The sequence below is a fragment of the Podarcis liolepis genome, assembly GCF_965112155.1.
Source record: "Podarcis liolepis genome assembly, chromosome: 15".
Classification (NCBI taxonomy): domain Eukaryota; kingdom Metazoa; phylum Chordata; class Lepidosauria; order Squamata; family Lacertidae; genus Podarcis; species Podarcis liolepis.
The window spans coordinates 42514711-42529349 of record NC_139566.1 but is presented as its reverse complement, the minus strand read 5'-3'; the positions used below and the strand labels follow the sequence as shown (position 1 = coordinate 42529349).

The 14639-nt window shown below is 46.4% G+C and overlaps 1 protein-coding gene and 1 long non-coding RNA gene across 3 annotated transcripts; one reads left to right on the top strand and one right to left on the bottom strand.

Moving 5' to 3' along the window:
* Positions 1-1230: 1230 nt before the first annotated feature.
* RILPL2 (Rab interacting lysosomal protein like 2) lies at positions 1231-11171 on the bottom strand (the record flags this gene model as incomplete). Of its 2 annotated transcripts, XM_083476516.1 has the most annotated exons (4): positions 10558-11163; positions 5827-5978; positions 3110-3223; positions 1231-1529 (listed from the first exon to the last, which is right to left on the bottom strand). In XM_083476516.1, the coding sequence occupies exons 1-4, from the start codon at positions 10918-10920 to the stop codon at positions 1508-1510; spliced, it is 651 nt and encodes a 216-aa protein (XP_083332642.1). In that variant the 5' UTR covers positions 10921-11163. The 2 variants fall into 2 exon arrangements, with proteins under 2 accessions (XP_083332642.1, XP_083332643.1); XM_083476517.1 differs by lacking the exon at positions 1231-1529 and having other exon boundaries at positions 3106-3223; positions 10558-11171.
* Positions 11172-11606: 435 nt separating this feature from the next.
* On the top strand, positions 11607-13132 carry LOC310693995. Its single transcript, XR_014519463.1, has 2 exons — positions 11607-11954; positions 12408-13132. It is a non-coding gene; the product is annotated as an uncharacterized lncRNA (long non-coding RNA).
* The last annotated feature ends 1507 nt before the right edge of the window (positions 13133-14639 follow it).

Here is a 14639-nt window from a genome sequence, read left to right as displayed (position 1 = left end):
TGCTATTCTCTGTGGCTTTGTAGGACTGCTGCCCTGGTCCAGCAGGGCTCATCTTTATATTCCTCCTCCTTCCCATGATAGCAGCATCCTGTACCATGATGAAAATTTTTTTCCTGTAATGTAAATGATTTTCTGACCAATTCATGACAAGACTCTCTCTCCTGCATAACCTGGGAGGTTATGCCACTGAAGGGGCTGTACCCCTGACTCTCAAGAAGAACATCACAGCAAGGCGAAGACTAGCTTGGCCCCCTCCATCGGCCAGAGAAGGAGCAGGGCTAAGTACCGGTACCTCCTTTTTCCTACCAGAGAGAACATTTGGCTCTAAGTGCTAGTTGCCCTGTGGCTGCAGAGCTGCAAGGAGGCACCCTCTGTCAACACCCATCAGCCAAGACCTCTGGGAGGCTGCTTCCCCCTCCCCCCGCATCCAAGGAAGGATGATGCAGAAAGGTAAACACCAGTGATGTACTATACAATCACATGTGGGTATGAGAGGGTTAACCAGAGCCCTGAGCTGAAGTTGCCAGTGAGTGTGAGCAGGTTCCCAGCAGCCTTTTCTCCCCCAAACTTCTTTCTCTCTTTGCCACCTGCTGGAACAAGCTGGAGCTGCGGCATGGCTCCTAGCTACAAGCAAAAAGCCAAGTGAACTCAATCTCTAAAAAGATTTGTACAGCCTGCATCTTTGCTAACCCAAATATTATATGATCCTTTTTGTAAGGAAACAAAATTCTTTTTCTTCTTTGTTTTTACTGCCAGCGGAAGTAGACTTGTTTGCTGTAACTTCTGAAATGTATTTGCACTTCACTTATTTGCAAAACTAAGTGTCTGTGATTTATTCTAGCCTAAGTATTTTTATGGCTAACATTAGTTTAAAGTTGGATGATGGCAGATGTAAATCTAACCAAGTTTAATGTGCTTGGAGCAATCAACACTGTGTTAGCTCTGCTACAAGAGAGTAAGGATCTCTCTTCCAAACCCCTCCCTGCAACAAGTTTGGCCCCATTTGTTGGCCAAAGAAGAACAGCTGCAGGGAGTTTCCTACCACCACCACCACTGTCCCTTGCAAGCTGCTCTGATGAGTATCATTCAATTGAAAGCCAGATTGTAAACCTTCACAATAAATACAGAAATGATCTGATAGGCGTGCACAGTCCAGACAAATAGTTCTTTTTCCCACTGTGAAGTAAACCCTGTGAAAAGCAACAAATCAATAGGCAAACCTCAGAATGATTAAAGAAACAAAGGTGTGTACCAATTTATTCCGCTCTTTGCAGGCATACAAGCCTTTCCCGTAGGACGGCTGCACCCATAATATGGGTGAGAAACGTTTTGTAGCAACAAGGAACTTGGGAAAGGGATGCTAACTTTGCACAGAAACACAGTGCCCCAACCTTCCTGCTGCTGCAGTAAACAACCAGCACAGCCTTCAACTAGTGCAGTCCTTGAGTTTTTGCTCCAGGTGTTGTCTCCCATGCAGCCTTCAAAGCTCAACAAGGGAGGCTCCTCTTCAAAGCTTTTTAAAAGCAAACCTGCATTTGGAAGGAGGAATAGATGGTGAGTGAGGATGCGGTACCCAAGTGCAGTGAGGCAACAACTAAGGCCAGGGCCACCATCACAGGTAGGTACAGTGGGGCACATGCCAAGGCCAGTGACCCACTGTCACCCCGTTCAATGGGGGGAGTAGGGACATGTAACCCTATGATTGTAGTAGAGACTACCAATTCCAATCATTGGCTTATATAGATTAGTATTGTCTACTGACTGGCTCTTCATGCCCCCAGCCTGACCTAGAGATGCTGGGATTGAACCCGGGACCTTTTGCTTGCAAAGCAGATGCTTTGCCACACAGAACTAGAGCCCAGACTGTGCAACGGAAGGTGAATTACTGCAGGAGGGCGATAGGCCAAACGTGGCGCACCACGGAGGACATATGTCAGGGGTTCAGGAGCAGAGGCGAGGGCTAGGGAGGAAACAGAGAGCGAGGGGGAGGAGGCAGAAGAAAAGATGAGTGATGACGACGACCCGAGATCTCCGAGTCTTTCCAGTGAATCAGAAGATTCACAGAAAGGAGCACCAGTAGCCAGGGCAAGGGGGGAGACTAGGGGGACACCCCAGGAAGATAGAGCCAGAGGGGACTCAGAGGGGAGCAGTTGGAAATCGGGACCAGCGTCACCGCCAGAGAGCAGGGAAGAGGAAGGGCGCCAGGGATCAAGCGCTGGCAGCTCACAACAGGAGGGAGGGCACGAGTCAGGAGTGGCCACACCTCCATCGGGGAGCGAAGAGACGGTTAGACGGAAGGTGGAAGGTTGGGCGCGCGCGCCAAGTTCAAATACACAGGAAGGTGGCACAGTAGGCAGCCCGGAAAGGGAGCCAGGTCCTAAAGCCCGGCGCAAGGAGACAGGAGGGTCCGGGGGGTCAGCGTCAGAAGAATCCCGGAAGGAAGAGACCCCGGGGGGCAGAGGGACCCAGAGAAGAACAGTCAGGCGGAAAAGGTGGAGCAGGGCTAGGATATTAAGTTGGTGCACAAGGGGCGGAGACTCAGACGGAGCTTCGCCGATCTAAGCATAAGACGTAGAGTTGCACGCAGCAGCTTGAGAATGGAAACTGTAACTCAATAAAGACTTTTATTTAATGATCGCTGGCTAGCGTGATCCTCTGTGAGCTAGGATCTGGAAGCAACCCTGACAACATATTTGGCCCACAAGTCCATTTTTTTTTCAACAAGCAGAGTCACCTGTCAATCAGCTGACATCACTGATGGAGTGGCCCCAGCTGATGAGTGGGAGGTGGGTTCCATTCTGTGCTGGCTGCACAGGCCCATTTCCCTGCTGGGAAGAGACGTGTGCAGCCAAAGTGAGGCTGAGGGAGCTGTGACCCTTCAGATGAATGTTGGACTACGGCTCCCATCAGCCCCAGCCAGCAAGGCCAGGAGTCAGTGATGATGGGAATTGTAGTGCAACAACTGGTTCTCCATGCCTGTTTTAGCTGATTCTAATAATGGTGTTACCTTGAAAGTAGATTTCAGCTTCCCCTGGTAATAACTAGACCAACAGGACTGCCTAGGTTTTCTTTCCTGCCCCTGGCCCACAACTACAGCAGCAGAACTCACAATCGCTTGATGGTGGTCTTTTCTTCCCTTCTTTGACACGACTCTGAAGTGGTTCCCACAGTCGGAGCCTTCTGCAAGGGATCACCCCAGTCTTGCTTCTCTGGAACAAGGCCACTGAGAGAAAAAGAGAGGGGATTGTGCCCCTTCTAACATGACATGTGGACGTCATATACCCTTTTGTAATCATTAAGCACGAAACTAGTCACAGGCGCACCATACATTGAAAGCATATTTTAAACTACTGTATTGGCTGGAATATAAGCTTCACTTTCCCCCCAAATTCCGACTGTGAAAAATTAAAGTGTGGCTTATATTTGTGGCTTTACGGTATGCAGCCAGGTGTGTGGGGCAAACAGCTCCAGCATAGCCCCCCATCTTCTCCTCCAAGGCCAGGAAGGGAGAGAGTGAGGAAGTGGAAAGGTCGCCGGCAACGCAGCGTCCTCCCCCCCCCCCCCATGCAGTCATGAGAAGCGAGGAAGGGAGCAGCTTATATTTGGGTTCCCCTCCCCCCCAATTTTAAAGGTGTGGCTTATATTTGGGCTAATACGGCACATGACTTCCCGCTCCCCTCACCACCTTAAATAATTTTGCCAACTTAGCTCAGGAGCTTTAAACTTCGACATGACATGTGAATACTGTCTCCTGTACCGCTCAATATCAATTTTGACAGCACAGCACTGGAAAGTTCTTTCCAATACCTAACTAACAATCCTAACAATCCTTGCAGCTTGTAACATATGTCCAACAAGTTCATTACTGTGTAGGTCTGTTATCGTCTGTAAAAATATTCAGTTTAAGAAACACTGGTGCTACCTCAATTTATTTCTGTGTTATTATAGTCATTTCAGCAAAACATAATGACCAAAATACTTTTACCTTAGGGCAGCCCCACCATACATGGAAATAAGTACCCAAGAACAGCAGCCTCTCTAACAATTCAGTGATGATCATCACTGCTACGTTTCTAGGGGTCAAGTACCACCTATGTATTCATTTCAAAATCAGTTTCAAGTTCCTCACTGAAACTGATCTGAAAGGAGGCTTCATCCACAGTCTAGTCCACTGATCTGACTATTTCTTCCCCTAAGCCTTGTTTTCACTGATATTTTAAAGAGTCTAAAGAACATACATCGATCTTAAGAAGTTAAACCCTTCTCCCCTGCACTGATTTTACAAAGGATGAGAGTTGTTCTCTCTGGTCAGTGAAACATCATTATTGTTGAACTGACATTAGCAGTAAAGAACCCCCCACATCATACACACAACTAATATTACTTCAAAGTGGGTGGAAAGCCAAAGGAATCACAGGTCACTGAACATCAGGAAGATCTTTCTGACAGGAAAAGGGGTTTGATAGTGGAACAGACTCCCATGACAGATGGTGGATTCTCTTTCCTTGGAGGTTTTTAAGCAGAGGTTGGATGGTCACCTGTCATGTATGATCTAGCTGAGTTTCTTACCTTGCAGGCAGTTGGACTAGAGCAGTGTTTCCCAAACGTTTTTGGGCAACGGCACACCTGTTTACCGGAAAAAAATCTCGCGGCACACCACCATTAAAGCCCCGCCCCCGTGACGTCATTCGGGGAGCCGGCGGCCCGGGCCTGAGCTGGAAGGAGAGGCGGTGCTTTTCGGCACAAGGCAATCGGCCTGGAATTGTTTCCCGCGCGCTGCGAAAGGGAACAGCTGCGGTCGCGCGAACCCTCCGGCGCTGGGAGGGGAAAGGGCGGAGTCGCAGAGCACCAGCTGGCCGAGCGGTTGCGCGCAGCGTTGCACTTTTGGAGAGCGTGCGGCTGCTGCTAGGGGATCCGGGGACGTGAGCAGGCCTGGCCCGACCCGGGTTGAAGGAGGACAAGCCGGCAGCGCGCCAAGTGAGTTCGGTTGCGCGCGACGGCCCCCGCTCCCCCCACCCCCGCCGGATCCTCGCCGCCGCCGCCTCTCGCCCGCCTCCCTCCCACGGCACACCAGCCGATGTCTCACGGCACAGTAGTGTGCCGCGGAACACCGGTTGGGAAACACTGGACTAGAGGACCCACGGGATCCCTTCCAAGTTACTCTACAATTCCATGATTCTATTAACACATCTGCTTTTGCCTTCCAAGAGTTAAACATGGTTTATGTAAATCTATTTTCCATCTTAAGACCGCTTCTAATTTTTTGTTTCAAAGAAGGGAACATTGATATTGGAAGCCCACTCCCTACTTCCATTTCTGTTTGAACCAAGATATTCTCTCTCTCTCTGACACAACTTTGTCTCTCTCTCTCTCATGCACACATTCACATAGAACCTCTCCCACTCATCCTTATCACTCTCTCCATCGCTGCAACCCAGCCCAGTAGGCTGCTGGAAGAGGGACAGATCACACTTACTAGAATCCTGAAACTCTCACTTGCTGAGGGCTCCCTCTACTCCTCTGTCCATTTCTCTGTCCATTTCTGCCGCCCTGTCTTCCACTTCTCCATCTGTTTATGATCTTCCCTATTTTTCCTTTCCAGCCAGCCCCATCCCATGAAATTAGAGGGCCACTATCAGTCAAGCAATAAACACATGGATGTGTGTTACCCAGTGTCTAAATCAGAGCTGCACAGCTTAATTCCTCAGCTGCTCACAAACTGCAAATAATTGCACAGTCCAGTACAGTAAGTCTGCATTCCAGCAGGAAAAACGTATTTGACGTTCCAAAGGGCTGCCTTAAAAAAGCCATAACCTAGCAGCTTACCTTTTGTAGCACTGCAGCTCCTCCTGGGCCACCAGCAGCTGGGCCTTCAGCTGGTTGCGTTCCTGAAGCACCTCCCTCAGCTCCTGCAGCGTGAATCGCGGGCGGTTTGCGTCCGTGAGGTCTATGATCATCTTGTTGGGGCCAAGGTTTACCTACAAGGCAGGACAACAGCAAAACTCAAGCGGTGCAGGCCAACAGAAATGGAGCCAAACAAAATGGCAGCACCTGCGCCTGCTTGACCACTTCGATCAGCAGAATTGGCACTTTTACAGGCGCCACATAATACCTGAACCACATCTGTAGGAACTCAATCATTTAGTGTGACAGCAACGACACTTTCAAACTCCCTGCCTATTGATATCAGGCAGGTGACTTTACTGTATTCCTTACAGTAGCCACTAAAGACACTCTTATCTAGAGAAGCTAACCCAGATGTTTAGAAAATTTAACACAGAGTTTTAATCTGAGTTAGTCTATTTAATTGTGGTTTTAATTTTCTATAATTTATGGTTGTAATTTTCTTAGTGATAATTTTTATTGGTTTATCTTTTTTGTAAACTGCTTTGATGGTTTCCCCCCCTACAATCAAGTGAGATATAAATTTTACAAAACGAAAAAAAGAGGCCCACGGAGAAACAAGAGCAAGGCATGGGCGGGGTCGAGGAGATCCCTGACATTTAGGTGCACAAGATACAGTGGTGCCCTGCAAGACGAATGCCTCGCAAGACGGAAAACTCGCTAGACGAAAGAGTTTTCTGTTTTGGAGGTGCTTCGCAAAATGAATTTCCTATGGGCTTGCATCGCAAGACGACAATGTCTTGCGAGTTCCTGCTGGTTTTTTTCCCTTTCCCCACCCTTTTTCTAAGCCGCTAAGCCGCTAATCAGCTGATCCAATCAGCAGATAAGACGCTAAAAGCCGCTAATAGCGCTAATCCGTCAATGGACTTGCTTCGCAAGACGAAAAAACCGCTAGACGAAGAGAATCACAGAACGGATTCTTTTCGTCTTGCGAGGCACCACTGTAATCTTCACCACCACCTCCAAGATCTGAGCACACTCAGTAAAGTGGGAATGCCAGTTGTAAAATAAAAAATGGAAAAATGGAGGGAATCAGAACATAAGAAGAGTCTGCTGGATCAGGCCAATGGTCCAGCTAGTCCAGCCTCCTGTTCTCATGGCGACCAACCAGGTGCCCATGGAAGACCAGAACACGAGCCCATCAGCCCTCTCTCCTCCAGCTAGTATTCAGAAGCATTGCTGCCTCAAACCACGGAGGCACAGCTGAGGCACTGTGGCTAGCAGCCATTGCTGGCCTTCTCCTCCATGGATTTGTCTAATCCTCTGTTGAAGCTATCCAGGTTGGTGCCATCACTGTCTCCTGGGGGAGCAAAGAGGTACCGGTACTTTCTTTTATCTGCCCTAAATCTTCCAACATGCGGCTTCATGAGATGCCCATGAATTCCAGTCTTATGAAGAAGAAGAAGAAGAAGAAGAAGAAGAAGAAGAAGAAGAGAAGAGTTTGGATTTGATATCCTGCTTTATCACTACCCGAAGGCGTCTCAAAGCGGCTAACATTCTCCTTTCCCTTCCTCCCCCACAACAAACACCCTGTGAGGTGAGTGAGGCTGAGAGACTTCAGAGAAGTGTGACTGGCCCAAGGTCACCCAGCAGCTGCATGTGGAGGAGCGGGGACGCGAACCCGGTCCCCCAGATTACAAGTCCACAACTCTTAACCACTACACCACACTGGCTCTTATAAGAGAGGGAGAAAAACTTTTCACCATCCACTTTCTCAATGCCATGCATAATTTTATGAACTTCTATCCTGTTGCCTTACTCGCCTTTTCTCTAAACTAAAACATCGGAAACGCTGCCACCTTAACCCTGTGGTCCCTTTGAGCTTCTTCCAGGAGGAGGGCACAGCTGGCCAGAATCCTGAACAGCACTGCTGCTGCTAGGAGGCAAGGGGGATACACTTCAACATTCTGTCGCAGATCCTACTTGCAAGACCATATGAGACTTAAAGAAAAAAATCAGGTATTTAATGCTCCATTCCTATAGCTTGGCAAGGGCCAGGATGCTTACAATAAAGAACGATGTACACACTGCAGCATATAAAAACACAGGTCAGCTGTTTGAATTTGAAAGCTAGGAGAGAACTGAGTTCAAATTCCAGCTTTGCCATGCACCCCTGGGTGGCCTTTGGATAGTCACTTATCTTCTGACTTCTGCGCTGCTGTGTTATTACATTTATATCCCACTTTTTCATCACTCCAAGGAGCTTAAGTTCTCCTCTTTTTACCTTCAGAACAACCCTGTGGAGCAGACTAGATGGAGACACCCAAGTTCACCCAGTGAGTTTCAAGGCTGAGTGGGGATTTGAGCCTGGGTGTCCCAGGTTCCAGTCCAACACTTTGTTTTTTCCTTATTTTTCCCATTTTTATTTCCTCTTTTCCCCTCCGTGAATTTTTGTAAAACAGGAATAATAATAATTTTCCTTCTAGGACTGATTGCAAAGTGTAAAACTTGTGTAAATCACTTTCTCTTGTAGGACTTCAAAAAAATTCACAAGCACGTAGTTTCAGACTAGGACCAGGAATGCATCTCTAGGCAGGGCTGGAAAAACCCTCTGGGATGTTGGATAGCCACTGGCAGTCATTGTAGACAACTAGGTAGATCGATAATCTGATTTGGTATAAAGCACTTTCCTCTGGCCAAGCACTCCCTCTCAGCCTAGTCAACCTCACAAGGCTGTTGTGAAGAAAAAGTGCAAGAGATTTGATGTATGCCAGAGATGGGGAACCTGCGGTCTTCTCAATGTTGGCCTCCAACTCCCATCAGCTTCAGCCCGCATAGTCAATGGTTGGGGAGGTTGGGTGTTGTAGGCCAAGAGCATGTGGAAGCAGGGCACCAGCAAGGGCAGACTGGCTAAAAATCTATGCACAGCATCTAAAATAAATGTGTGGTCTCATTTTTATGGTAATGATAAATATGTTAACATTCATACCTGATGAGAATCTTAAGATCCTAATGACTAATATCAATTATGCAAACACCCACACGATTGCTACCAAACTAACCACACACTCTAAACATTAAACTTCCATGTGTAACACAGCAAACTGTGCGTCATGCAACGAGTTTGTTGCATTCACACAGTGTTCTCTTACAAAAATGCACAACTGCAGCTGCACTTCAAAAGATGAGACTGCAGCATTACACCATCAAAGCACAGACGCAAACAATCATACAGAGTTGGAAATGCTCAGTTCACGGCACAAGTCTGCAAGCTGTAATTCAGAATTCTGTGTGCATTGCACATGAAACATACATTTTGTTGAGAATCAGATAAAACGTATGCAAGAAAGTCTGGCTCCCTCTCATCGGCCCTGTCTGGAAGGTGTGTGTGTGTCACAGATTCCCAGTCCTCAGTGGACATCACCCTGAGCTTGGAGGAAGGGTGGGATAAAAATGTAATAAATTTCAACCATGTGCATAATTTTCACTTCTACTCTTGCATGTGATCTGCCATGGAGCTATGACACTGCAAACAGGGGAGAAGGTTGCCACATTGCAATCTTCACAGAGGCATATCTGGCTAGGTGCAGGATGTGGGTGGCGCTGTGCTCTAAACCACTGAGCCTCTTGGGCTTGTTGATTGGAAGGTCGGCAGTTCGAATCCCCGCAGTGGAGTGAGCTCCTGTTGCTCTGTCCCAGCTCCTGCCAACCTAGCAGATCAAAAGCATGCAAGTGCAAGTAGATAAATAAGTACTGCTGTGGCAGGAAGGTAAACGGTGTTTCTGTGAGCTCTGGTTTCTGTCACGATGTTCCGTTGCACCAGAAGCGGTTTAGTCACATGACCCAGAAAGCTGTCTGCAAACAAACCCCGGCTCCCTCGGCCTGATAGTGAGATGAGCACTGCAATCCCATAGTTGCCTTTGACTGGACTTAGCTTTCCAGGGGTCCTTTATCCTTTTCTTTTTTTTAACCTTCCCAGATGCATATTTGGCTAGGTGCAGAATGCTGGCTTGGCTGGTCAGTTCTCTTTTCTTCACTCAGCTGTGGGACACTGGAAAGAACTGCCTGGCTTTGTGCAGACATGACGCTCCTTCCTTTTCCCCCTGTGAGTAACTCATTCCAACACTTGCATGACTGATACGATATGATGCCTGCAGACAGCTTCCTGTCCGAATGGTGCCAGACCCAGGCAAAGACATCTCTTGCATCTCCAGACTGATGATGATGGTGATAATGAGTCCCATCAAGGGAAAAGGCAGAGTATAAATAAATATATAACAGTAATAATAATAATTGTAATGGGAACCTAAGGAGTTGCCTCATACCAAGCCAGACCCTGGGTCCCTCTAGCTGCTGAAGACTCTCCCAGCCTGCCTGGAGTTGCTAGGGAGCCCTTATCCCTGCAAAACAGGTGCTCTACCCCCTGAGCTCTGGCCCTGCACATCTCATAGTGTTGTGTGGTGGAGAGAGTGTCTGACTGGATCATGGGAGACACGGTTTGAATCCCCACTCAGCTATGACGCTCATTGGGTGACCCCGGGCCAGTTGCACTCTCTGCCTCTCTCTCACCTAAATTACCTCTCAGGGTTTTGTCGTGGGGATGAAATGAAGAAGGGGAAGAACTGTGTGACCACCTCGAGGTCCTTGGGGGGGAAAGGTGGGATATAAGTGCAATAAATTACAACAACGACTCAGTCCCAACTTTGGACAGACCTCTTTTGTGCTTCCGCTGGCTGCCTGCTCCCGGAGCCCCTCCACCTCTCTTCTCAAGCTGTCTCTCTCCATCTTCAGGGCTTCCACCGTCAGGTTGGTCTCATTCACCAGCGCCTCCAGCATCTCCAGGATGCTGACGATCTTGAACTGCAGCTGGGCCACCTTGGAGGGCACGGCCACGCGCGGCTCGCTGCTGAGCTTGTGCAGCTCCCTGCCCAGGACGTAGGAGATGTCATAGACATCCTCAGCAGTCAGTTGGAAGGGGCTTTTCTCGAAAGCGCTGTCTGGCCCCCCACTGCCTTCCTGCTCCTCATCTTCCTCCTCCTGCTCCTCCTCCTCCTTCTGGTGCTGCTCAGCTTGCATGCCCAACTGACGGGATGCACCTGGGAGATCCAACTGCGCGAGAGGAGGAAGGGGGCTCCGGATCGCAAGGAGTTGCCTGTTGCAAACTCCAGCCACTTCCTTCCTCCTTTGAAAGTTTCGAGCAGAGGCCAAATCCTGTCCGCCTTGAGGGCGAAGCTCCCGAGGACCCAATCAAAGACCAGCGGGAGAGGTGGAGCTAAGGGAGGAGGGAGCAGGGTTGCCACAGGGATGCGGGCGGGGGCGCAAGCAGGGCGGTCCCGTGACGCGGGGGCTCCCTTGGCAAGAAGGTTACTCAGCACACGTGCTTGTTTCTCAAAACCACCACCCCCCCCGTGCATTTATGACCCATATCATAAAAAAATAAAATAAACTTAATGATTTCACCCGTAGGCATTCTGCATAACCATCCACATTTGCCTAGAGTTCAGCAAGGCACTTGCTTCTCATACAAACACACGCACGTGCAAAGCGGTTGCAACCACATTTATAGCACTCTTAATAGCATAAAAAACTAACTTCATGATTTCATACAGTGTGTACACATTACATATCAAAAACCCCAAACACCCATATTTAAAGCGTTCAGTTTAAAGCTTTTCTGAAAATAATAACAAAGTTTTTTAGTGTTAGAGAACTAAAATAATTATTACACATAGAAATAAATATAACCACAGTATTACTTACTTAACAAAGGGTGTAGATACTTCTGCTGCTTTTCCACCTGCAAAGAGCTAAGATCGCATACAAAGCACTACGGTCACATCCATACCATACATTTATGGCACTCTTATATTACTTTTAATAGTCATGGCTTCTACCTCCCTCAAAAGAAAATCTGGGATGTTGAAGGGAAGTTGAAGGGCAGAGAAAGTAATTGGCCCATCATATTCATGAGAACAACCAGTGCTTACACTTTTAATTCACATTTGAAGCACATTCTTTCTCTGAAAGAATTTTGGGCAGTGCAGTTTACCACAGGGTTACACTTCTAGCAACCCTATAATGTCGTTTAAATGTGTCTGAAAGATATACAGGCAGCTCCTAATGGAAGAAATTGGAAGGATTTCAAAAGAAAAGATAGATAGGGACTGGAAGGTGTTTAAAAGATACTTGCAAAATCATATCGAAAAATCAGAACTCCTATTAGAATAAACAAGTTCCATTTCAAAATGCTGAAATATCAAATAAGATGGATAACAATGTGTAATAGAAAAACAAGTATGAAATTAGGCTAAAGGTGTGTGAAAGAAAGTAATAGAAGTGGAAAGAAATTGTAATTGAGTGGATTGGAAGTCAAACACAAAGGTGGGGTGAGGGGTGGTGGATGGTGATGGGGAAAGGAATTATTTGTGGGATTTAATGTAAGTATGTTTGAACACTTTTAAGGATTGTATGAAATGTTTGTTTGTATGCTCGTATATGTGTATTAATTATGAACTATTTTAACAATAAAAACTTATTAAAAAAAAGAAAAGAAAGATATACAGGCAGCTCCGTTTACGTGTGTTCAATATGTGCATGACCGAGTATAGGCACATCACACTGAACTCAGAAGTGACCTGGAAATGCCATAAATACATGACTGAAACATCACTGAAGGGGGGGGGCAGAACAGGGGGGGGGGTCTGCAGGCTTTTTCAGTGCATTCCCATTATACTTGATTTCATTGTGTGTGGTGCCCTGTGGAAACAGAGGGCTGCCTGCAGTGTATATGCAGCCACACTTGACTTCTGTCAATCTCCTGGGGGTTGGACTCATTGACCCTCAGGGTCTCTTTCAACTCTGCAATTCAATTGCCTGATACAGGATATTGGGATTCGGAAACCATTTCCAAAGCTGAATGTGGTTTAAAAACTGCCTCCTCCTCATTGTCATGACTGTAAGCAACAGAATACGGACTGGACTGCTATGTACAGTGGTACCTCGGGTTACAGACGCTTCAGGTTACAGACTCCGCTAAGCCAGAAATAGTACCTTGGGTTAAGAACTTTGCTTCAGGATGAGAACAGAAATCGTGCAGCAGCAGCGGGAGGCCCCATTAGCTAAAGTGGTGCTTCAGGTTAAGAACAGTTTCAGGTTAAGAACGGACCTCTGGAACAAATTAAGTACTTAACCTGAGGTGCCACTGTATTGTTTAATCATGGATAGGACATGTATTGTACTGCTGCTTGTAAATATAACCATTTTTTTTCTTTACCCCCCCCCCCAAAAAGGAATTGTACAGTGGTACCTCGGGTTAAGAACTTAATTTGTTCTGGAGGTCCGTTCTTAACCTGAAACTGTTCTTAACATAGCTGTCAAGCGTCCCTTATTTGGCGGGACAGTCCCTTATCCCAGCGCCATGTCCCGCTGCTGTCCCTTATTGATGATGTCCCTTAAATAAGCTCCTGAAGGTAACGGGGCCCTTTCTATGTCCAGCTGTCCTTTGTCCACAACAAATTGTGGCTGTTTTTTGTGTTGAATAGATGCTATATGGTAATTTATGGACCTCATAGGTATCTCAAGCCATTTGTTTTTTTTGTTTTTTTTTTAAATAGTTTTTATTACATTTTTTCAGATACAGACAGAGAACAAAAGAAGAAAAAGAGAAAGAAAAATGTGAAAGAAAATAAAGAGAACCCTTCAACAACTTATTCCAACTTTCCATCGAACTTCCCCACATCTCCCGCACAAAGCATTCCCAACAATAAATTTATCAGCAAATTGTAACCTTGTTTCATGTGTTTCTTTGGTACTTTCGATTGCAATTTAAGTTTAAATCCCTTATTGTCTATTTAATCTAAAAACAGAATGTATTATCCTTTTTAACATTTAAACTTTGATCCCTTCAATATTGTTATCCAATTTCATAAATATTGCACTCTCATTGCTGAGGCTAGCATTTCAAATTATGCGTCATTTTATAGTTCATATAACTTATAAAGTTTTTGCAAATAATTCTTAAATTTTTTCCAGTCCTCCTCCATTGCTTCTTCTCCCAGGTCTCGGATTCTGGCAGTCATTTCGGCCAACTCCATATAGTCAATCAGTTGCGTTTGCCACTCTTCCAGCGTGGGTAAATCTTGAGTCTTCCAATGTTTAGCGATCAGAATTCTTGCTGCAGTGGTAGCATACATAAAAAACGTTCTATCCTTCTTTAAGACCTTTTGGCCGACCATACCCAAGAGGAAGGCCTCCGGTTTTTTAGGGAAGGTGTACTTAAACACCTTTTTTAACTCGTTGTAGATCATTTCCCAGAAGGCCTTCACTCTTGGGCAAGTCCACCAAAGGTGAAAGAATGTTCCTTCAGCCTCCTTGCACTTCCAACATTTGTTATCAGACAAATGGTATATCTTAGCAAGCTTGACTGGGGTCATGTACCACCTGTATACCATTTTCATAATGTTTTCTTTCAAGGCATTACATGCCGTAAATTTCATACCGGTGATCCATAACCTTTCCCAGTCTTCAGACATAATGTTGTGACCAATGTCTTGAGCCCACTTTATCATGGCTGATTTAACTGTCTCATCCTGTGTATTCCACTTAAGCAGCAAGTTATACATTCTCGATAAAACCTTGGTCTTTGGTTCTAACAACTCTGTCTCAAGTTTCGATTTTTCCACCTGGAATCCTATTTTTTTATCCAACTTAACAACCTCGTTAATTTTGGCATAATGGAACCAATCTTGCACCTTATCTTTTAAATTTTCAAAGCTCCGCAACCTCCAATTGTCACC